The sequence below is a fragment of the Tyto alba genome, unplaced genomic scaffold, assembly GCF_018691265.1.
Source record: "Tyto alba isolate M040663 unplaced genomic scaffold, T.alba_DEE_v4.0 Super-Scaffold_38, whole genome shotgun sequence".
Classification (NCBI taxonomy): Eukaryota; Metazoa; Chordata; class Aves; order Strigiformes; family Tytonidae; genus Tyto; species Tyto alba.
This window is the reverse complement of record NW_024881313.1, coordinates 9,421,008-9,445,783: the sequence shown is the minus strand read 5'-3', so window position 1 is coordinate 9,445,783 and position 24,776 is coordinate 9,421,008. Positions and strand designations below refer to the sequence as shown.

The window sequence follows — 24,776 nt, the reverse complement described above, 5'->3', positions numbered from 1 at the left end:
TCAGACATATTTTTGTTGTAGCTTGATCAAACATTTTCTGCTGTCCCACATGCACATAAGTATGCACGTGTACACACACACACACACACACTGGAAATGGCTTTTTCTATTTTTCAGCTTATGCTGTGCAGTAAAATGGTTATAAAAATAGCAACATGGCAACAGTTGCTTGCACATGGATGTCATAAACATTTTGTGTTCCTTTACAACCACACTCTATCAAGTGTGCTGTCGCAGCAGCGGGCCGGTTCCAGGAGCGGGCCTGGGAGATGTTTTCTCAAGCACCAAGGTTATTTGCAAGTTGCAAGTAATATATATGGTGTAGATTAGTTGTAAATTGAAACTCACGAGTGTTTTCTTTATAAGAGACATATATACATACATGCACATAGTATTTGTGCTTTTAAAAAAAAAATCCCAAGCCTACGCAGGAATGTAGTTTAAACAACAAAACCAACAAAACCAAACACCAAAACTAACAAACACACAAACAAAAAAATGGCAAAGGCAGTACAACTTTCAGGATTGTGAGCAAATACGACCCGGGAGACCGCACAGAGGTGAAGCGGGTCTCTCCCCCTCTCCCTCAGCCGTCGCCATCCCGGGGTCCCCCCGAGCCCCGGCTGCCCGCGCTCTCCGGGGGACGCCCCCCGCTCGCCGCCACCCTCCTTCCCCCGACCCGACACGAAGCCCTGTCTTAATTAACGCCCAGGTTCGGGCTGCCCAGCAGCGGCTCCGGCTCCCGGGCCGGTGTTAGAGCCGTGCCGCCGTTCCTAAGGGAGCGCCGGGCCGGTGCTGTCCTCGCCGCGCCAGACCACCCTCTGCCACCCCCGCAGCTCCGGCCCCTGCCCCGTGGCTGCCTAGGAACGGGACTCCAAAATGGCGGCGGCCGCCAGCGCCGGCGGGCAGGTGAGCCGGGGGGCGGCCTCCTCCCGCCCCCAACGGCGGCCGCCCCCGGCGCGGCCCCTCGTCCCCTCAGGCGGGCGGCGCCGGCTTCGCCCCCTCGCTCCGCCGGGCCGGGGCCGGCCCGGTGCCGCATACCAAGTGAAGGCGTGCGGCGGAAGGAGCGAGCCTCCCCCGCTCGCCCTGGCCAGGCGGGCTGCCTCCCGCCCGCCCCGGGGCGGCAGCCGGCGGCTCGGCTCCTCTGAAGGGGCCGGCCCCAACCCCTGCGCCACAGCCGGCTCCTCCCGGGGCAGATTTGGCCGAGTGCAGGCGCGCACCTGAGCTCCGCGGCAGCGGCCGCGGGGCGTTGTGGCGGGGAGCCGGGAGTGACAGGGAAAGGGGCTGCCGGGGCGGGGTGAGGGTGAGAGCTCGTGTGATGGAGGTTGAGGAGTAGAGATCTTGGGGCGCGATCTACTTGGCCGTCGATCGCAATCCCTTGAGATTTCTGTTCTCTGGAGTAGGTGTGCATTCCCCGTTGGTGGGTCTGGCAGCCCTGCACCTTCCACAGCCCCGGGGACGGACATCAACGCGCGTGGGGTTGAGAGCACAGCTCCTCTTCTCCAGATGGCGCTTCTTCTTCCATCTGCAGATTTTGCCTGCGTTGAAAGAAAACCAGGCCATTTGTCCCAGTTTTTTTTCCCCTGCCTGACCGCTGCAGTCAGGCTGCTGACCGGCTCGGGTTCCCGGGCGAATGGCCGCTGTCCCAACACCAGCGGTGCGGCACAAGCGACAAGCGTGTGGGCTGCACGGCCGGCCAGCGCCGAGCGTGCTCGGTTCGGAAGGTGCCACAGGTCCAGCACGTTTGCAAGTGCACCCCCAGTTATTTTGTGTATGTTCAGCGGGCCCGGGACGGGCTGGAGTGATTGTGCAGCCAGTACAGGCTGCTGTAGGCATGCCCATCGGCGCTTCCAAGCCGTTTTGTGTTTGTGAAGTTGCAACAGTTTTTGTGTTTTAAGCAACAGCTATCTTAATGATGTTGGTCATAATGACTCCTGTAGTAAACCCTTTTTTTTTTTTTTTTTTTCTGATACAAGTTTTACTTTTTATCAACTACTAGTAACTGAGATCCATAATCCTTATGTTACTAGGATTTGTTGCTTTTACAAATTCTAGCACATCAGTAGTATACTCTGAAAATCAAAATTGTGTATTTTTCAACATTAAATGTACAAGCAGAGTTTTCTAGATGCATAATTTTAGAATGTTGTGTGCAGAAAGTAAAATTGCGTAAAATAAAGTTGCAACTGTATTGCAAGGTAAGCAGTTTTCTTGTTAATCACCTGTACTGGGTTGGCTGACCTGACTGAGAAGCCCATTCTCCAGTCAACATACATTACTTTTTCACTTCATGTCTACAAACTATGAATCTCCACAGGAAAATAAAATGTGTGTGACATAATTGTTGGAATACTTTATCAATTTAAAGTAGAGACTGCTAATTTAATATCTCTTCCTCTCAGACTATGTTATGGTTTGCAAAGTGCTGTGATGCATATATTTATTTTGGTGTGCATATTAATTTAGACACTGAATATGTATGTGTTATGTAATGAATTTATAATTATGCGGTATATTATGCTGACAAATGTGCTGTATACTGTCAGGCAGTAGAAAAACAGCTGAAGATCTGTGGCTTTAAGAAGAATGTGGATGTCTTAGTTTTGTATCTGGCTGGACAGTAAGTAAAATATGTTTCTGAGTTTGTCTTTTACTAGAGGTAGAGTACACGGTAAATGGTAACCTTTCATAGTGCTTTCTGTTTTAGGTACTCTCTGAACATCACTTATATGTGAAATGTCAGTAAATCATATTTATACCTAGTCCATACATGTTGTGAAGGAAGAAATGGTAAAGATATACTGACACATACACAGCAGAGTATACTTAGAGTTAACTGCCTCAGCCCTAGGTGCACAATCCTTCTCCAGCAATCTAGAATTGCTCGAGGGTCTGTAAGTTCACAGAGTTGTGCATGAACCTCTACCACAGGGAGCAGAGGAGTGAGGCTTAATGGGCTGATTTCTGCTTGTTCTAACTGGCTTGTAAGGCTGGGTGGAAAGAGTATCACGAAGGCAAAAGAAAAAAACATAGGACCTGCCCAGTCTACAAACTGCCAAATTTCTGACCTCCCTGAAGAAATCTGTTATTGCAACAGTAAAACTCATTGGTAGCACCTTTGAAATTACCTGCACCTCTACTGTTAAGAATTCAGGGGAGGGCAGGGCAACATGGAGTACAAGTACAAGAGGACTTGTTTGGGTCTGGCAGTACTGATCAGAGAACTGATCTCCTCTAAGAGCTTTATGAAACAGCTTAAGATGTAGGGCAGATGAGGAGGAGAAACCGTGCTAAGTGAAGGAAGGCAAAGCTTTCATGAACCTGTGGGTGATCTAGGTTGATAGAGGTGTATGTTGTAGGATGAACATGCTGAGAAGCTACCATAGAAAGATGGGTACGTGACAGGGCATACTTCAAAGTTTTTGGAAAACATACTTTGAATTTCTGGCCAGGGCATAATTCCAAGTGTTGCATACCTGTCTGCAGCCTCACAACTGCATCTACCGTTTGTACGGTTGATGCATGTATAAAGAACTAATGTAGTTTCATAATTCAGGGACAAGGTTTTCAAGGTCTCTAGGTCCTATGAATACAAAAAAAAAAAAAAAGTGTTAAGGGGCTTCAGTGATGTCTGGTCAGTTTTTAGTGGAGATCATGTGGTCTTGGAAATCAAGTGTGCCCACTAGTATCTTTATATTCCTTGGCATATCTCCTTGATTTACACCAAGAAAGTGTTTGATGCTTTGTGAAAAGAAAATGTTAAACATATAGTTACTGTTAAAATAATTAAAATATGTCTTTTAGAAAGATGAAAACAGAGATAAAATCTAAGAGAAACATTTAAATAATAAAAAAATTACAAGGTACATATATGTTTTCTAAACAATACAAGAAAATTATTATGTGTATGTGTAAAAGAATTAAGACTGTGTATACAGTCTTAATAGGCACATTTTCTGATTTTAAATACTTAAATGTGTGTCCTTACTGGCTCTGAAATATTTTTTGGTGTGGAATAAAAATAAATCTTCACATGGCAGATGTAGAAGTGATCTGTCTTCCCATTAAACTATTTTGAGAAAGGTGATGCAAGCTGGTTTCTTTGATGTTTGGACAGAAGTGAATTCGTTTTATTCTATACCAATTTATATGAACCTCACCCAATCTCAGTATCAGATCATGTCTCCTTAACTGTTGGTTTGACATAATTTTCTGCTGGCTGAAAAAAAGAAAATGAAAAAATAAAAATTAAAGTCAGTCAAATAAGAGGGAATGAGTTTATAGTTTTAAGCCACTACTATTAAAGGGACATGGAAATATGTACTTCTGGGCACTGAAAGCTGTCATCCTAGGAAAACTGATTAACTTAGCAGTAGGTAGGAAAAGAGTGCTGCAGGCCAAAAAAGATCAGTTTGTAAGAGACATGCAAAGTCTGGAAGGCATACAGAAAAGGACAGGCTCTTTTAAAATGTTGGAGGAATTAATCTCTACCTGGGGCAAATGAAATGCCTTAATACCAATTAAAAAAAAAATAACGAAAACAAAACAAAAACCCAAACAAACCCACAACAGAGATAGTCAAGACGAGGCTGTTACTAGAGAGGGCGTAAAGCCAATTAAAATGTAAACCTGTAAACTAGGTATAGAATGGCAGTGACAAAGAATATGAGGGAAATTTTGGCCTTGATACCTGAAAAGTAGTTCAGGGATGTACAAGTAGAATTATACAGAAGAATTAGATGGTAGCTCTGTAAGATCTCTGTATGTCCTGTCAACACTCATCTGCTTGTGCTTACTACCTGCAGTAATGTATTTTCTGGTTACTTGTGACACTAGACACATAAAGACATATTTGCATGGTTCATTTTTACCGATTATTTGAGGAAGCCAGATAAACAGTTTAACAAAGTAGCAGCATGGGATAGTCTGGTTTTCAGAAATACAGGAGAATTAAAGTACAGCACCTCAACTTTGAAGGGTTTGCTCTTGACAGGTTATTTTTTTTTTTTTTTTTAAATGCAAGATCAGAAGTGTCTGCTCCCCCTTTGTATCTGGAGGGTTTGTTGAAAAAAACCAGTCACATGGGAAACTAGAGACTGGGCTTCACAGTTGGAAAACAAGCAGATCATTTTAGGCTGACGATGGAAGGTTAATTTTTATCAATCCTGTTAGTTCCTTCTGAAACACTGTCCCTAATCTTGCAATATGTTAAAATCTATGATGAAACTTTTATTATGTCAATTAAAATTTGCCATGTAAAGGTCATCCATAATTATTCCAGTGGAAATCAAGAACATTTATTTAAAGCAATGAAAAACAAGGAGGAGCAATTAGTGTAAGTTACTTGGCAGCTCACTAATATTCTCTGGCTAGTAGGTAATTTGTTATTTATAGTACACTAGTGAGCTCAAAGTGCTAGATACACAATTAAACAAAAAACCCTACGAGCACAAGAGGAGATAGTTCCAGCCTCAGTGGCTGTGCAGTTTGATTTAAAACAAGACTGCTAGTGAGTATGAGTAAATACTAAGTTTAAATGAGGGCAGGAGAGGAGAAAAAAAAAAGGCAAAAAATTTCACAATATACACTAATACGAAAAATAGTAAGAAATGTACATTGATGTGCCTGGTGCCTGTCTTCTGCTGCTTCTCTTGCACCGTGACTGAACAATCCACACTGCATCTTCAAAACAATTTTCCTTTTAGGTTTGTTTCCTCAGGATGCCAAACGTCTCTGGTGTTCTGAGCAGAATTTCTACAAACTGCAAAGTACATGGGACTCACAGTCCCTGGGAAAATAAGTAAATGCTGTTATGGAAAAAAAAATAATTTATCACTTAGTTTGTTCCCATTTCTTTACCACCTGTTGCTTTGTTATGCTTTCAGGTGTGTAGAATGCTTACACTGTCTCTGCCATCTTATTCTTTGCATCTTTCTCTGCTATGATTTCTACAGAAGTGTGGCTTTGTAGCACTTGTACAATATTATTTATTAAAAAATTGTTTATAAAGTGATTAAGCACCATTAATGTTAAGAAATTTGTTACTCTTTTTTTCTTTTTATTCCACCAGAGGACTAAGAAGTATCCCAGGTCTATCACAGCTTCATAGGCTAAGGTACTTGTGGATTAACAACAATAAGGTAATAAGGTATTCCTTTAAAGAGCAGAACAATGCATCTATACTCCCTGCTTATTATTTTGTAATTTTTGTAACATAAAGTATTTCATAATTGTTAATCTAATTAATTTCCAGACAAATTTCACTGATTCAAATGTGACAGTTTTGAAGAAACAGTATCTTGTTTTACATCACAGAGTATGAGCTGATACATTTTTCCTTTAGATTCACATCACATTTATAAATTTTGTTTATTTAAGAAGCTAAGATTTTGTGCTGATACCTTAGCAATAAAAAATAAAATTGAGTATATTTACAACTAAGTTATTGCCAAAATTGCCTGATAGCATACTGATAACTGAGATGTGGGATTGGAGTTTCCAGCGTAGCTCATGGCAAGTATCTCCTGCCCACCAGAGCGGGCAGCTCTCGGAACAGACTGAGGGGTGGAATGGCTGTCAGGTTTTCTTATCAGAACTTTGGGTCTTCCTAGTTTTTCAGGAAAGGAGTGGACTGCAGGAAAAGTTTAGCTCTTTTTTCATGCCCTTGCAGACATGTGCTGTGTATTTCCCGGCAGGCTGGTGGTTGAGGTGAGACTCCTTCCTGCCCTCATGCACACCAGAGTGCCATATCATTCTTTCAGATGTGCTTCTCCCTGTGCATAGGAGGTTGCTCTGCAGAGCTAGGGTTGGTGGGGTACCTTCTGCTCTTACGCAGGCCCTTGTGTCACCTGGACTTGTTTGATTTAAGAGATATTTCCAGGCAAGTGATTAGAGTATGACGTTGGGCCACAATAATTTCTCTTGTTTCCAGGGCAATGTATGGTCCTAAATCAGTTACACAAACCACGTGCCTTACTTTCTCCATCTTTGAAAATCTAGATTATAGTATTTATATCCTGCAGGGGTTTTAAGACAATGCTGTCAAAATCTCCGGACACTACAGATTTCAGCCAAGTCTAAGCACATTGTGTCTTACACAAAATCATCTACTTGACAATAGAATTATCTGATGTAGAAATCTCCAAATACATAGCCAACCATTATTAAATGGTTGAATTGAATCCAAACCTTTACCGTTAGCCACTGGTAATTAAAGAGCAAGAAAAGTGATAAAAAATATTAATTTTTAACCTGCTTTTAAATATCTTATTTTACAGTAGTTTACATGACTTCCACAATGGGCTCACATTCTTAAAACACCAGAATTTCTTGCTCAGGTAAATAAGTAGCTCTGTGAGCAGCAGAAAAAAATAAATTTACATTCCATGTCACTTAGGAGTGTATGTATATCTGCTGCCCCAGGCTAACATCAATTATATAACATCTTATGTTGAATTCATTGCAAGACCTGTGGTTATTCAACCATTTTCAAAAAAAGCAAAAATATGGATACATTACAAGATTGCAACTAAAATCCCAGGTGTAATAAGGCTCTCCCTTGTATTTCTGAAGGACACTAAAAAATAAGAAGAAATGGCCTGATGACTAAACAGAACTGATCTTGTTGACCATAAAAGATAAATCTGTTTTTTGCACAGATCTCATGTTTCTACCTAAGCAGTAACAAAGATCATTCTTCTGTTGTTCTATATAACTTGTGGGGAGAAGCCACTCAGTGGCTTTTCTTAGGAGAATTCACAGCTAAATGTTCTAATAGGGGGAGCATATTTTTCTGAACTCAGAAGTTCTGAGATCTTCTTTTCTTTCCTTAAAAATGCATCACAGTAATTTTATCACAAAAAAAAAAAAAAATTTCAGATGATCCTAAAAAATCCCAAACAAACAGAAAGGAACACCACTAGATACAATAGGTATGTGTGGGCTTTATGCTATACAAGGCACAATAATCACTGTGAAGAATAGCATTTTTTTATTTGTAGAATATTGCTGTTTTCACTGAACCAGATTTTTCTGAGGTGAAGCAAGACTCAGAGAATGGTATTATTTTGAACTTTAAAGTGTTTTTTTCTCAGAGGATTTCAGGGAACTTTAGGAATGGGAGAACCTCTCTCTTATTCTCTCCCTTCCAACTTTCAGATACTGTTAGTGCACAGAGCAAAGCACATTTGTTTTCAAATCAGTAGCACCTTCCAAGGACTGGAATAATTTCCTCTTCTAAGAAATGACTTTGCATCACGGAAATCAAAGTAGTGTCAGGAATAAAATTCTGTTTGTTCTTGTATTTAAACTGTAGGATAAATACTTAGGCACCATTAGTACTCCCAGTTCTCATTATAATGGTCAGCTTGGTATCCCATTGCATATACTTTACCTTGCATTAGAACTGAGATCCTCCGAGCAAGAGGATGAGATTTCATAGAGACTGAAAGTGACTCTTTGTCGGGAGTATACCCTTACATACATTTTTTTTCTGAAATTGTGATTGATTCTGTAAATTTGAGTAAATGTAATTTTTGGAAATTTAGAATAAATATGTGCTCTTTGGAGCTGCTGATGAAAAAATAATTTTAGAACTAGATGCTGAGCTTATTCCAAGATTATATTTCAGGAGTATTCTTAAATCAGCGTGGAGTTATTACATCCTACAAGAATGTTCTTACAATAAAAAAGATTTCAAATGTGAATAGAAAAGAAAATATGAAGACCAGTAGTTCAATGAAATCTGTTACTACATTTGTAGTTTAAAAAAAAAAAAAAAAAAGGGAAGGCTGGACTATGTATATTTGATGTGTAGTTAGTATGTGTAACGAAGGCTCAGCTGTCAAGAGAGTCCTTAAACCAAGAGTCTTAAGCAGAAATATAAGAAACTACCTAAAGTTAGACAGTTTTCAAGAGGCTGTGTTTATACTTCTCCAAAGTTAATTTTAGACTGGAATATAACAGTTTTTCTAACTCTAATTTCAGATCCAAGATTTAACTTTCTTGATCAAAAACTATTGCTTGACTGAACTCTACCTCAACAATAATGACCTGACAGATATATCAGGTACCAATCTGCCCTTTTTAGATTGTTGAGTGGAAGCCTATATTTTATTTTCTGTGTGTTGGCATTCAAATTTATAAAAGTGGATGACAGGAAGTAACTTAATGGTTGAAAGCTCCTATGTATGTATAACAATACATGTTAATTATTAGAGATTTAATTGTTTCAGCATACTTGAGTGGCAATAATGTGATATGCTTGTTATGGTCTAAGGGATGAAATTTTGTTCACTTTAATGTCAGGCAATTTTGTGAAATATTTTTGATCTTACCTAACCATATTTTATATTGAAAAATAACATGCAAAGCTCTTTTTACAAGGTAATTTGTAGTCCTCTTGCTGACCAGGTACTCTGTAAGTTGATAGAAGTACCTTTTGAGAGCCATTAGTATTTTTATGATGAAAAACTGATAGCGGTGCTGACAGACTTAACGTGAAAATAAAAGGGTAATAAATCAATAAGTTGTCCTACTTGTAAGGTAGTCACTAAGGTTCTGCAGTTTCTTCATTATATAGTTACATTTATAGTCAGAATTATTTTGCAAGGTTACTACAAAATTGTTTTATTGTAAAATTGCAGCTGTTTCACATTTCTATTTCAGTTTATCTTGTTCTTGTAGATTAAAGTGGGTGTACCAGACTAGTGAATTTGTGGATGAAGAGGCCAAAGCATAATAAATTTGTGTATATTTTAGACATTTTAAATGTTAATATTTTACTGGTTTTTGTCCCTATAAAGTGTTGGGACGAGAAATGATTAATTTCTGTGAGATTTTGAGAAAAATGAATGTTTGGAGGAAAGAAACATGAGTACAAGAGACGATGGAGAAGATAACAAAATATGGGTAAACAGAAGGACAAGCATCATTGGTAGAGAAATAGGGATGAGAAATACTGTATAGAACTTGGAAAATGAGATGTCTAAGCCTGATGTGGTGCGAGGGTGTGAACAAATAGTCTGGGTCAGCCACAACAATATTTTGCAATAACTTTTTAATGCGTCAATAGTTATTTGAAAATGAACTCTTTTCTATGGAATTCGCCACTTACTGCTTGTGAGGCAAAGGTAGTATTAAGGATATACTATTGTTTGTGAGGCAAAGGTAATACTAGGTCAGGGTAAAAGGAAGTGAAGATGAATTAATCAAAGCTTATTAGGATATAGGAGGAAGAAAGAGAGGAAGAAGAGAGGATGCAGTTGATGTTGATTTGTTGAGGCAAGGGTGATGGGGAGAAGTGTAAGGAACTGGAATGAAAAAAGTTAGGCATATGTTCAAAGGATGTGACTAGAAAGATGAAATCAATATTCAAATCTCTGATAATTTTTTTTTACTAATCTCATGCAAGGTGTTACCAAAAGGCAGGCATAGGTGGATAACCAGAATATCAAAATCAGTGTGCATCATAACAAAATAATTATTTAATCAAGGCAGTAAAGTATGGTGAGAATAATTAATTATTTTTCATTTTATTTCAGGTGCTCTGAAACACGTGCATTACAGATTCTGTTGCTTTACAACAACCAGTTAAAAAAAACTTGGCAAAACAGTGAAGGAATTGAAAGGAATTACAAGCTTGCAGACCCTAAGTAATACCTTATTTTTATTGTGCAGAACAGCAAGCAGTAGTTTTTTAGTGTTTCTTAACAGGATATTTCTTGTCTGTTTCCGCATAATTTACCAATAGCTTTTGAAGCTGATTTATCAATTTCAACCAAATTTGACAGAAGAAAGAGATCTCCAAGACATGAAAATTCCACAGAGAGTACCTCAACTAAGAGAAAACTGCCAAATGAGTTCAAAAGTTAACACTTTTTGGCTGCTGGCTAGCCAGTCTCCTGAATGAGTAGCTTCGATGCAGTCAGAGCAGTTTACTGCTGCGTTTCTGTAAGGGAACGTGGGAGCACAGTGAGACTACCACTGAGGTGAAGGGAGTTGAGAAGTGGGTGTTATTGCTGTTGAGAGTGTAAGTGATAGGTTATAGAAGCCTAATTCCTGGCTCATTAATTCTGTTGCTCATAGAACTTACTTCCTGCATCTCTTTGGCAGACTGTGGGTTTCTGGAGTCTAAGGATAAATATAGTTTAGATATTAACTATCACAATACCTGTTAAGTAGCATGCTTTCTGATATACTGGCTGGAAATGAAAGTAGCATAGGCTCTGAAATTTGAAATTAATTTATACAAACAGTGTTGGCGCCACTAACTTACAGTGTAAGAAGTACCCTCCAGGGAAAGTAGGATTACATGCTATTAACCTATTGAAAGTGAAAATGTAAGCAGCCTTTTCCATGGTTCCTAAAAGAATGTCATCACAGGTTATGCCAAACCCTCAGTACTCTGAGGAAACAGGAAAGAAGTTTCACATCTTAGTGACACAGTTAATGGAGGTGAATGTCATCGAGCCGTGCCTTCTTATGTGTTCAGAAAACTGAATGTCTGATTGCAGGAAAGGAAAATACGGCTTGAAAAGTACACCTTTAATTGAACTTGACACTGGGCCAAAATTAAACAAACAAATCAAGTGTTTAGGAAGACAACCTGCCAGCCAAATTATTGTGATTTTTTTTCATTATAGGCAAGATTGAAAAAATAGTTAATTTAAGAATGCAGTTGTTTGAAGTGATCAGCCAGTCTGGACAGACATCCTATGTATTAATGGTGCAGTCACCTGAATTTAATGTTAGAGCTCTACAAATTAATAAGGAGCTTCAGCAAGCGTGGAGAGTTTGTTTTACTTGTTGCAACTGTCTGTGGGAAATAAAGACAAACAGCAGATAGTTAAAGTGCTGCTGAGTTATTCTAAATAGCAGTCACAGAGGCATGGTGAGAACTGGGTGTGTATTGAACTGGCCACCACAGTAGGAAAGCAAGTGTGTAAGAAACCTATCAAACAATATGTAGAACATACCAGTGTACCCTGATAAAAAGTTTGTTCTTTACTTCAAAGATATGAGCGTGAATGCTAATCAGTGGAAGAAACATAGTAACCATAACTTCACAGTCAGTCATTTTTGACCTTTGCAGTCATGAAAAAATTGTCACTGTGGTTGTTTCAAAGAGACTTCATAATAATGAGTTCTCAAATTAACAGGACTCTATTGGTTTAATAAAATGTACTGTCATATTTGAAGTAAATTACAGCAGTAAATGACCGAAGTCAATTTTAAAGGTAATATCCTACGTATCATATTACTATATCATTTATACCCCCCCTTGCAATATTAAGAAATGTGAAATGGGTGAAGCATGTTGTTATTTTGTAGCTCTTGGGGACATGAGAACTATTAAAACAGGGTAGTCTAATACACTGTTATTGTTCATTTCAGAAGTAGCATCCAGCTGCCAAAACGTTTCATTTCTCTTCCTTAAGGCTCTCTTGTGATTTTTAGCCACTGCCCTGCACTGGATTTGTAGCATAACAGCATTGTTCATCAGGCGTTTAGAGAAGACACTCAGCTTCTAAAGATTTACTGGATGGGTTGCTCACAACTGCAGCCTCTGAGGAGATATGGAGGGTTTCTTTATGGGCTCACTTTGTGGTCACATCTCCCTCTCAGATTCCAAGATTTTTGTTATGTACTCTGTAAATTGCCTCAACTGATTTATTATCGGCAGCTGATAACATCTTGCTGCTAGACCTCAGAAAATTCTTTTTGTTCATTGCTATGTTTCTACCACAGTAGTTCCTTTCTGCCCCACGTGGGATAGGCACACTGTTTTCCTGCACTCCAAATAGAGAAAACAGACAAAACTGTGGAGGAAGAAAGCATTATCCTTAATTTGTAGAAGTAAAATTGCTCGACCTTGACAAGAAAGTAGATAGCAGAGGCAAGAATTGGTCCCAGATGTTTTGCAAAGTAAGACCATCTTGATCCATACAATGGTTGCATTTATTGTAAGAATGAGCAGTAGAAAAATTCATATACTCTAAAATAAACCTACAGATCAGTGCTGATGAGGAGGGACGTGCTCCAAGTAGCATCCAGATTCAGAACTACTTAGTATTGACCCTGGTTTGTGCCTTGGAAAAATCTCTCTTGAGTCTTCATTCCATTCCACCACCAAACGTACCTGCTTTTAGAGATCTTTCTGAAACAGTTTTCTCTCTGGAATGCTATCACATACTGACTCAAGAACAGACTTAGCAGATACACACCTAATATTCTTTCTTATTAACTCTTTCTAGAAAAAATAGCTATATACTATTTTGTTAATGAAAAATGGAACTTTCTTCTGCTGCCACCTTGTGGGTCTCTTACTACTTTTAAGTAGAGTGATTTTAAAAAATCTGTTAAAGAATTAAAATATTTTAAGTTCTGCTCTGGATACATGAACAGATGCTTTCTGTGCTGGAGATACCAAATGCCCATTGCAGCCTTACTGTGCCCTTAAAATAACTGCTGAATTGCATCAAGCACTGAGCCCTCTTTGGCAGTCATACTTGTCCTGAAGAACATGAAAAGGCATCTTGTAGTTTGCAAATCTATGTGGAATATTTCCAGACTTTTTTCCTCTTCTAGTATCTCTTCTTTGCTTCTGTGATACAATCTTTCCCTCCCTTACTGCTAAAATTATATGTAACAGGATTTTTTACCCTAGAGTGAATATTAGCCACAGCCTCTCCTCAAAAAGAGAAAAACAGACCAGTGTAGACTTTGATAGAAGTTGCCAAAATTATTACTCTAAGATGTTTTTTTTTTCTATTCTCTGATCTCAAGGTAGCAGCCTCATGATTATTTCTACTGTCTCAGAAGAAGAGCACTTGTCTAAGGAGAAAAATGGCATTACTATGTTTTTCATTTAGAAAAAAACCTCACCCAACAACACTTGTTTGTTTGTTAGCTGATCTGGGAATGAGCCAGTTTATATTTTAATTAACCTCAGTTATCACTCTCATGAAACAAACTGATCTGGCATGTCAGCTAGGCAGATGTTTCACATCTGGCAAAGCAGCAGCACGGGACTGATCCCCATCTCTGTGTTGCAAAGGTTCTGTTATTCAGGTAACATTCTGTTATTTAGCAAACCTGAATGTAAATATTTTAGTCAAATTGCTAATGGGCTTTTGGAGCTTAGTACCACAAGTCTCAATGAAAGTCAGTGGGATCCAGGTTCTCAGGAACTTGGGTCCTTTTAAACATTTTACTCTTTAAGTTTCTTGAGTTTTCGAAGTCTAAATCTGTCAGAATATCAGAAGACTGGGTATTTACATTTTATCTATGAATACAATATATGGGATAAAAGCTTTATATCAGCTGTGATAAAGCTCTAGGTGTCCTAGAGCTCATCTGGTTTTAATAACTCTCTCCCCCTACAAATTTTGTGTCTTACCTTTAAGCTGTCACACCTAAAAATCTACTATTATTTAAAATAGGCATCACCTAACAATACATAGGGAAATCAAAGGCAAACACTTAGTGGTTTTGTCTGTGTATCATAAAAAATAGAAGAAAAACTTCAAAGGTTTGGAGCGCGTGATGGCACCTTTACTCAGTTCTTGCCTGTGGTATTTTGGATACTCTGCAATAAGCCAATTCCTGCAGTCTGTGCTCAGTTGAGTAATTTTGCATGTGTAAAGAGACTGTGCTTTGTTCACCCAGCATAAGAACAATTTGAGTTTGATAATATTTGAGCAAAATCTTTGGCTACTAGTGATCTTTAATTTTGCTGCCTTGCTAAGTTGTTTTTCTTTTGCTGGGCTTGTTTTTTTGTTATGTTGTTTGTTTTTTTCTGTATACATTTTGCAGACCTATTCCATAACCCTCTGGCAGAAGACCCCGACCACCGGCTTTATGTGATATACCTCCTTCCTTCAGTACAGCTCCTTGACAGGAAGCGTAAGGGTTGCTTTCCTCTTCTCACAAAGCATTGACAATTGCTTTTGATTTTTATTAGTTTGGAAAAATAGGTGAATTAATCTTGCCTGTTCTTTTACACACATTTGTTGATACAGCAAAAGATCTAATGAACAGAAACCCATTTTGTGCAAGATTTCCTAAGCAAATAGAGTTTGCATGGCATAAACAGTTTACTTTGCCAAATGCTTTTGATTTCTGTCTTTTTGCCTTTTAAACTGTGTATGTTTATCTTGTAGTGGGTAAGAGCTAAAAGCCTGTGTTTAGAAACATGTACCTACACTCGTGCATTCAAACTGGTCTATTCACATGGGTAAGTGTGTTTACTTAGGTATGGATAATATATCCTCAGCTATCTACATATTTCTGCACAGTTTAAAGATGTATATGCGCATTTTTTGATGAACTACATGCTGACCAAGCTTTGAAATGTAAATCTTAATAAATCATCAAGAGGTCTTTCACAGCTTGTCTACTATGAATTCTACCGGGAAAAAAAAAAAAAAAAAAGAAAACCAAAAAAAAAAAAACCACAAACCAACACTCCAAAAAAACAGACACAAAATTGTTTTAAGGACAGCCAGATGATATATCAGCCAATTCATAAAGATGCCACAGTGGACCCAGAAAATCAACTTTGATGATTTTTGTCTCTGGTGTTTGGAGAGCTGTGTGATCGGCAGGAGGGCTGAAAATTACTGGAGCGCACGGATGAAGGTGTTGATTCCTACCCCAGAACTACCTTATAAAATGCAGCAAGGACAAACAACGTCATCTTGAAAACCTGCTCCCGGTGCCTAGGAGAATCAGGCGGCAGGACTTGAGCAAGGCAGCCCCAGGACACCTGCAGGTGCTGGCAGACTGCGGCTCTGTCCCAAAGAAAAGCCGGCGGTGGGCTGCAGGCCGTGCCAGGGGTTGAGGAGGAGCTGCTGGACCTGAGCACGTGGCCGCTTGCTTACACATCCGTTTGGCACCGGTACCTCCAGTCTCTTGGTCTTGGGTTATACGTGTGCTTAGCATGTCTGTCAGACAGTTTTACCGATGATCATTTTTGACTAGGGAGTGATGACTGAAGCTTAATGTGCTGGAAAATACGTGTTGCATTTACAGCTCCAGAAGCACTTCTGTAAAACTCCCTGGACTTAATCTCCTAAATACAGTTATACCGTAATCAGTCCTGGATTAAGGCACTGATTTGTATCAAGCTGTACCCTGGACTTGCTATTTAGTGAACTATTTCTCTAACATAACAAAGGTTCTTCACCATCTGTGGAACATTACCACAGCGTAGTCCGGGGTGTCTCCTTTACGCAAGACGTGCTCACACTTCTGCTACCTCCAGGCATTTCCTTCCTAATTGGTCCCCTAGCCACCAAGACTTTAAAACTTCCCTGAATTCAAAATGCTGCTGCTAGAGTTACTTGTTCCAAACCTTTAGCTCACTTCTGTTCCACAGCTGAAGTACTAGACAGCGTGCAGTTCGTATCATTGAAGTTAACAGCCCCTGTTTAGCTTAACGGACTCAAACTCATTGTTTAAAATTATTTTTTAATGAAAGCACAAAACAGGAAATTTTGAGGCTTTTCATTTGATTGCACTCCTACGGTTTTCTCTGTATCTGAGCAATGGGAATTGAACCAAGACTTGCTTTTGCTATTCACAGAGAAACTTCCAAATCCGTACTGACTTACACGGTAGATCTCATTTAAGTGGTATGAAGAGTCTTGCTTTCTAGTTTCTTGGTTTAAAACGTATGATCCTACTGCAGCCAAAAGAAAAAAAAAAAAATTATTGGACAGGACTTTACCCTAAAGCCTTAGGAAGTATCACTCCATGTTCCCATTTTGAATCATTGTGAAATTATGCAGATTTACACTGCTGCTGTTACAGAACTTTGCACAAAAACGTGAATCACCTTCTGCATGCAGATAGATAATACCAGCCTTTTAAGTTGGTAGAAAAAATAAAATTTTTATATCCCTTTTAACAGCAGTTACACAAAGAGAAAGGGAGTCGGCACTTCATCTTTATAACCACAAAAGGTCTCGTGTTGTGGAGTCAATTGCTTTTGGAAAGAGAGTAAATACACTCCTGGAGACTGCAGCGGGGCCTGGCAGATGCACTCAACCAGCCAGAAGACTGATGATGCCCTCAGGTATTTATAAAACTGTAAGGAAGAGCATGTATTTTTAGGTGATTTGATTCGAGAAAGTTCTTTTCATTCATCTGATAAGTTACTTGTTTCAGTAAGAAAGTACAAATGCATCAGAAGCCCAACCAAATTGCTTCATAAAGTAAGTACTAGTAGCAGCAACAGGCAACAAATGAATCCTTCTACTAAGTATTGTGGCAAGCAAGTTCTAGTCACTCCCTGCAGTGACTGAATTGTCTTTAAGGAAAGCTGAACAAACAAAATTTCATTTTTTTCCAATATGTGTCTTGTGATAGTTTAGTTTTCGTTTTATTTAATTAAAAATATCTCAATACACTTCTAGGCTGAGTCTCAGGCAGTGATCAGCATCATAGAGTTTTGATGCCCTCTAGTGCGCTTGTAAAATAACCTCTTGAAGAAAGTATTTTCTTCTAAATAGTGCTTTAAATTTTACATATCTCACCTAGTTTTGTCAGCAGATTCCATTCCATGCTTTCCAAGTTGAGAATATTTTAATGATGTCTTACAAGAGCATATAAAGTAATTTTTAGAGTTCTTAAAACATTCAGATCTGGAAGACCATGATTCCAGCACGAGAAGGCAGGTGAATACCGCCTGGAGCCTTGTGACTTGTACCATATGACAATCCAGAACAAACCCTGAAATCCCACACAATCTCATCTGCTTTTTTGGTGTTTTAAAGATAAGAAAAACAATATTGTGCATAGATGACTGACACGGTAGCATTGTAAACAGTAGTGTAGATGAAGTTTGGAACAGTAATAAATTACCTGCTTCTTTTTTTTTTTTTTTTAATGTATGCGTCACAGTAGTAAACCTTAAAGCAGTGTATTTGACAATAAAGGTTAAAAAAAAAAAGGATAAAAGGAAAAGATTAGGAAAAAAAGGATAGTTTAATCATATTTAATAATTTATTTGTTTTGTTGATGATTATCAAACTAGGCATACAATTGTCTTTATCTCTACCATGCAATCATTCACACATATAGGTAGTGGCATCATTTTTTTTGTGAAAGAAAAAAAAAATGCATAGAAATGTATGTCTATGGGAAATAAAATACAAGAACTACATAAACTAAAGAAAAACCCCAACTTGTTTCCACAGTACTTTAATAAAATATGATGAACATTTCAAATCATCTGCTGGTTTTCAGTTCATTTGAACAAGTAATTTAGGATCAGGACGGTAATCATCAACGAAGCAACATGCTGCACCGCCATTAATGTCTTAATTTGAACTTTTTCTTATAGGTTGTAAATTTGGAAATCACACAAATAAGTAAATTTTTTTTTAAATTTTTTTTTCATTTTGCATCTCTGAAGCGTTTGCTTAATTTCCTATTCTTGTGCCTAAAAAATACCCTAACCAGAGAAAACGTCCAGTGAAAACGAGCTTTTGAAAAAATTTCTGGGCTTTGTATTTAGCATAATTGCAACTCTACACTATTCTGATGAGACAACTTATCCACTGCTGTCTGAAATTTAACATTGAAAGGTATTCCACATTTGGAAATGGGTATATAAAAATGCTATTTATTTATAAGATCAAATACTGATCACTAGGAAAAGCATGCTTTAAGTATTACAGCATCAGCATAGCTGGTCTATATTATGGCCTAGAAAACTTTCTTCTGACTGGCTGTTCAAAAATACATGCTCTCTGGAAAATATTATGACTTGTCGAATGAAACTTTTTTAGTCTTTACTTGATGTTATTTTTATTCTGTTTGGTTTCATAATCGTAGAAATAAACGTAAAACTTATCTCTGTTACCTCTGTGTCTGGATTGAGGCAACCTAAAGGTTGCATTTTAATGTGATGACATTTTAGATGCCACCTTTGTAAATTTACAAACCAGATATCAAGCTTGTTTTTACTTTCTAGCTTAACATGTGAAAATATTTTAAAATTTTATTAAAGGAAATAATAAAAGCCTACATATGATGATACCATTTAACGATTTGATTTTATATAGCTATTCATTCACTCTTTACAATCAAGCTGATTTATGTTCAAAAGTTAATACTTACCTGCTTTCAGGGGAGTTAGCTGTCCTCACTGATAGAGTGGCTGCACAGCCTCCTCTCCATCTTACCTACGTAGGTGCTCAGGCACTGCAGGGTGCTTTTTCGTGACCAAGTGTGTTATACTCGATGGAGACAGTCCAGTGGTTTATATCCGTTGGGCGTTACTGCAGGTATGTCTTTAAGAAGTAAATTCTTACAAGATCAGGTTTTAATATTGTATCTATCCCAGTTAAAAGGGTTTGGGCTAACGTGAAGCCCTTCTCAGTTCCGCACTGATGTTGTGCATCTGCCACTTCTCTCTCCGACTGCAGCTGTGGCAGGATGCGTGAACAACACAAGCTCACACTGTTCTAGACTCAGAGCTTGGAGGACGGATATTTGCAGAATGGCTAGTTAAAAGATCCGTGGTGAAATAAATGTGCATTTGCATTAATAGGTAGCATATCGCTATGAAATAATCAATTTAGCTTTATTATTTCCATTGAATTGGAACATTAAAAGTATACAACAATTATAATTTTTGTGGAAAAAAAAAGCAGTGAAAACAAAATAACATTTTTAAGTCCACTATATATGTATTTTAAATAATTCATACCATGATTTTTTTTTCCCTTAGAATCCTGTGATTCTGACCTTTTCTCACTTTGTTTTGCTTGCTTAAATTTGGTAAAAGAAGGAAACCTTCCAAAAATGTAAAATTTTCAATTCCTCACTGTTAGTGTCACCATGACTTCCAACATCCTACACAGAGTACATGTAGTAAATTAGCTCCAAAGTAGTTTGGAAACATTCAGATCACGCACATTTGCTTTGCCCTTTTTGCAGAGTGCCACTCGAGAGCCCCGAAGATGCCGTTTTACTGCGGGTGATGACGAGATCTCTAATGGAATTTTCCTCCGTTGACTGGAACAGAGTAGCCACCTGTCAAGAAAGACGGCTTGAAAACAAAGCAGAAGAACCCCATGAGAAGCTGACAGTTTAATTTAGATGAGCGCTCTCTTCCTTAAGAAAAACAACGATTCCTCTCTCTAGTGTGGAGATAAGACCCTTAAGTAAGTTAATGTCTCTATAAAACAAGTACACTGAAACATGCATTTAACTAAATGAACTTCCAGCGAAAGAAGCATTAGTGTAACATTCCTTCTGTCATCAGAGATGTAATATGGAGTGAAGAAATTAAGATAAATAATGGCAATATTACAATAAAAGTTGCTTGAAATGCAATTCTCACCATACTTCTGTTATCAGAGATTCTTAAAGCTAAACTGCAAGTTAATTTTTAAGACGTTAAGGATAAATAATTCCATTCTTTATAGTTTCTACTGGAGAATTAGACTTACTGTGTTCACTAGCAGTAATTTGCCTTCCTCCATCAAAATAAAGATGTGAGAAAGCAACCGTTAAGCTTTTCTCATTTCTGAGAGGGATTAAAGTTTCCATTTGCGAACTTGTGTGCTGCACGAATGCGCTGAAACCTCTTAGTTTTCGGGCTGTACTCATCCAGTCTCAGTCCGGTGGAACCAGGAGCTCTTCAGCGTGCTGATGCCTAGCTCTGGCCTGCGGCTGCTGCTGCTCTCCCAGGGTGCAGGCGGGCCTCTGCCCCCTGGTCCTTCTGGAGAGGCGCGCGTGCCGTGCACAGTGCGCTGCCCCAGGCCCCCCGCCCGGTTTTAGCGCACGCTTTTCTAACCAGAGGGGTCACACAGTGCTGTCGCGCTACGCCCGACACCTTTGGTTTCTAAAGCCCGTTCCCACTACGGAAGCTAGTGGGAGATGTGCTTGTAGATGGAAAAGAACACATTTCCTCACATCTCTCTTCCTCCATTCCGCCAAAGGCTTAGCGTCAATGCTGTCTGACGTCTGAAAGCCCTTCTGTAGCCTGTGGCTTGTCTTCCGAGTTCCTTCTTTCTCTCCTAAGTTAGTAGCACGGAGTCACAGGACAGCCGACGTTGGCAGGGACCTCTGGAGCTTAGTCCAACCTTCCTGTTGGAAGCAGGTCTGAGATTAGGTTACCCACTGCCCTGTCAAGGTGAGTCAAATGTTTCCAGCGAGGGAGGTACCACCACATCTTGGCAATCTGTTTCAGTGCTTAGTTGCACTCGAGAGCATTTTCCTTATGGTCAGATGGAATTTCACCTGCGGTACCTTGTGCCTGTTGGCCATTGTCCTATCACTGTGCATCCCCCATCTTGTCTGTAACTACCTCCAGGTATTGTAAAGACTGTGATTAGATCTCCCCGAGTCTCCTTTTCTCTGGGCTGAACAAACTGAATTCCTCCAACCTGCTGATTATGGTGGCTGTCTTGCTGGACACCTCATTTTTTCATGTCTCCTTTGAACTGAGGACTGAGACACAGCATCCCAGATGTGGCCCAGCACCTGCCAAGTGACGTGGCCTCATCACACCTTTGATCTGTGGGCTGTGCTATGGCCTTCCCTGGTGCCCGGCCCCATTTACCTTCAGTGCTGCCAGGCCCTCCTGCTGGCTCGGGGTGAGGTTCCTGCCCGCCGGGAGCCCCAGGCCCCTTCCAGCACACCCAGACAGACCCCACTCCGCACCGCTGCTTGGGATTACTCCATCCCACATACGGGACTTTATTTTTGCTAACTCTCCTAATTCCTTTTGCCTCTTTGATGTATTGATGTTGGATTCTTTCCTTTTTGATTTCAACTTCCCTATTTTTCTTGCTCAAAGCTCCATGCATTTTGTAAATGCCCTTAAATTAGCCTCATCTTTGCGGTTTAAAAGGTAGATCATCACCTTGGTTTCGATCAGGTTTCAAGAATACTTAATGTCTCAAATTGAATCAGCCTACAGAAAAGCTAGACCAAACTAAGCCTCGGCTAATATGTTTTCTTAAAGAGGTCCTCTCGCAGTAACTCTCCGTAAGGATTTAGTCGGTGTAATCCCTAGCTCATCTTGAGTCTTCTGAACTCTGACAGCTGGCTCTGCTCACAGACGGGATCTATGATGTAATCATTTCATAGCAGCAATTTCAGAACCCCAGAATCTGCAGACTTTGTCATAGTAGACATGGAAAAGGCTGAGTTTAAGATTTTCTCTGAAAGCAGAATGTATTCCACTTGGAGATAGACTAAGCTAGTAAACAATGCAATTTCCGAGCAAATTTAACTGATTTCAAATTTTTGGATCAAATTAAAGGCCCAGTATTTCTGGCATGGAGTATTTTTTTGCACCTGTCTTCTTCTGACTAAGGAAAAATTAAAGTGAAGAATTGTTTCAGCTTTCTGCTCAGAGAATGCTGCAGTGCAATGTTTCAACATAAAGAATTTTATTACAGAATCTTTTTTAACAACTAATTTAACATTTTTCCCCCAAGATATATTTTTAAAATACAATACACATTTTGCAGGAGTAACTGTTTAAGAATTTTAACGTGGCTTCTTGTAATCTTTTTGAGCATATAAATGGGCTCAGAGAAGATGAGTTAATTTTACATATATAATCTTTGATGGAGAAAAGTCCATCAAAACTTCTTAGATTTTTTGGCCCTCCCACTCTTGCACACTGGTGTCCCAGGAATACACAGATTAAACACTAAAAAACTACCATGGCATCCAGAAGCTCTTCATGAAATTGTTTGCTGCCTGTACACATCTGTAGTTTGCAAATGTTGGATGCTGTCTGACGAGCCACGAGTCGGGGGAATCACCAACTGCCAACGTGGCCACCGCACTTAAGAGGCGGCGCTTTCCATCTACACGCCCATCTGAGCTTTGTCAAAAGGCCTGAGTCCATTTTAGAGCCATAAGTGGGAAAGGAATAATGTTAGCTATTTACATGGGAAGAAATACTCAAATTACAATGATAATTTCAAATTTTGCTGAGAATTCCCTTTAGTTAGAGGAAGACAAATCTTGACAATCTACCTTCATCAAAAATCTAGTACGACTTGAACAGACAACATTTAGTTCCCTAGAAGATCTGCTCAGATAGTTTCAGAAGCTTTTCTATATTAATCCAATCAGATTTCCCAGGGTGAAGAGATAGTCGATACTAAAAACCACTTAGCCTGAAAGTGAACTAAGGAGCAAGACCTGTGGTGAAGCAGGCTAGACAGATTCATGGCTGCTGTGTTCTTGTATTTAGCAAAACAGCTGAAGAAGAAATGAGAATTCCATTTTTCCTAGTGGAGGGCAGAAAAGCCTTTTGCGTCGCACACCCTTGAAGGTGCAAGAGCGTGTCTGCTGGCTTTGTGCTCCACAGCTGCCTTGACGCTGAAGGAATCAGTCAATTGTGTATGAATTTTCATTCTACTTTAAGTCACTTACAAACAGCAGGTCACGAGTGTTTCCTCCAATTCATGATCATGCAAGTCATTACCCCAAGTTTATGCAAGACATAGTTTATGCTCTTACAACAGCAGACCCGTTGCCAGCTCGAGCGGAGGAAGGCAGAGGTAGCTTGGGAGCATCAGTGCACACCAGGTCCCTAACTTGGTTTCCAATTCCTCTCCTCCAAGACTCTCTGCAAAGAGAGGGAGGCACGGCAGCCTCTGCCTTTTCAAGTTCGAATGAGCACAAATACAACTGCATAATCTGTGCCCACGGTCCCACACTTCACACCTATTTCCAATGTTTGTACTTTCTCCTATGACTTAAGCTTTACTTCTTTACCGAGAAAAAGCTTTGGCTGGCAGAAGGAAAGCAGGATGTGTGCTGTGGATTTTACCACGCTCTGAAAATTCCCGAATCATTTGCCCTAAAGGGTTGGCATTTCCCGAGAAACCTTAAAGAGCAACCGATCCCCGTGAGCCCCCAGCGCTCCGTGCAGGACAGGGCGGCAGCGGCACCTCGGCGTTCCCAGCTCCGGGAGTGGCTGGCGACTCCACACGTCGGCTCCAGGCACGCATCTCTTGCTTGCCAACTGCCAGGAAATTAAACACGCACACCCGAGCCGCGGGAGGCCCGTGCACGTCAAACGGGAACGTCACCGTACGGCCCAACAGGCATTAACAGATGCAGTAGACAGAACTGCCACACAGCTCCCTCCTTTTACAAAACCTCCCTTTATTCCTCACAATTCACTAATCCTTCAAACTAAAACCCAGGCACATTCCCCGCGCAGGCGCGTTTATGTACCCTCACTCTCACAGTATCCAGACGATGAGACAAAAGCTTTCAATATATTAACTAGTAAAAAATTAATAGCATTTTTCCTCTGTTTTGAGGATGGTCCTTATTCCTTGAAGTCGAAGGATGTTGCCATGTTCAAAACCACCAGTTATTCATCTAACAATTAGAGAACCTCAACACAGTTGTAAATCTGAGCAAAACCAGCACAGTTAAGGGAAGCTGTTTTCTATATATGGTATTTAGTTGAAAGCCTAAGTGAAATCCCAGTTGTGTCAATGCACGCTCGAATTTTCCCATCTAATCCACTGTGACCAGGTTCAGCATGAATAACATTAAGCATTTTTCATCTGTATAAAATAATTCATAAGCAACATCCCAGTGTACTCTAGGGCATCTTTGCCTGAAAGCTCAGATTTGGAAACCATTATTTTTGTCAGTCAAAATATTTTACGTCATTCTGGTCTTCCCTTCGTTGGACTTTGATAAACTTGAATATTTTTGATCAAAGCCAGAGTGAAATATTTCTGTTGAAACACACATTTCACAGTCAGCATGAGACA

General features: G+C 39.6%; 1 protein-coding gene across 1 annotated transcript; it reads left to right on the top strand.

The window, feature by feature from the left end:
- The first annotated feature begins 829 nt into the window (after positions 1-829).
- LRRC72 (leucine rich repeat containing 72) lies at positions 830-20,113 on the top strand. The gene is given in 11 exon segments (XM_042801804.1): positions 830-909; positions 2,547-2,620; positions 6,071-6,140; positions 8,986-9,067; positions 10,542-10,559; positions 10,562-10,593; positions 10,595-10,652; positions 14,815-14,904; positions 16,913-17,077; positions 18,347-18,374; positions 19,948-20,113. Coding segments are annotated over 11 exon segments (813 nt in total). The 5' UTR covers positions 830-879.
- The last annotated feature ends 4,663 nt before the right edge of the window (positions 20,114-24,776 follow it).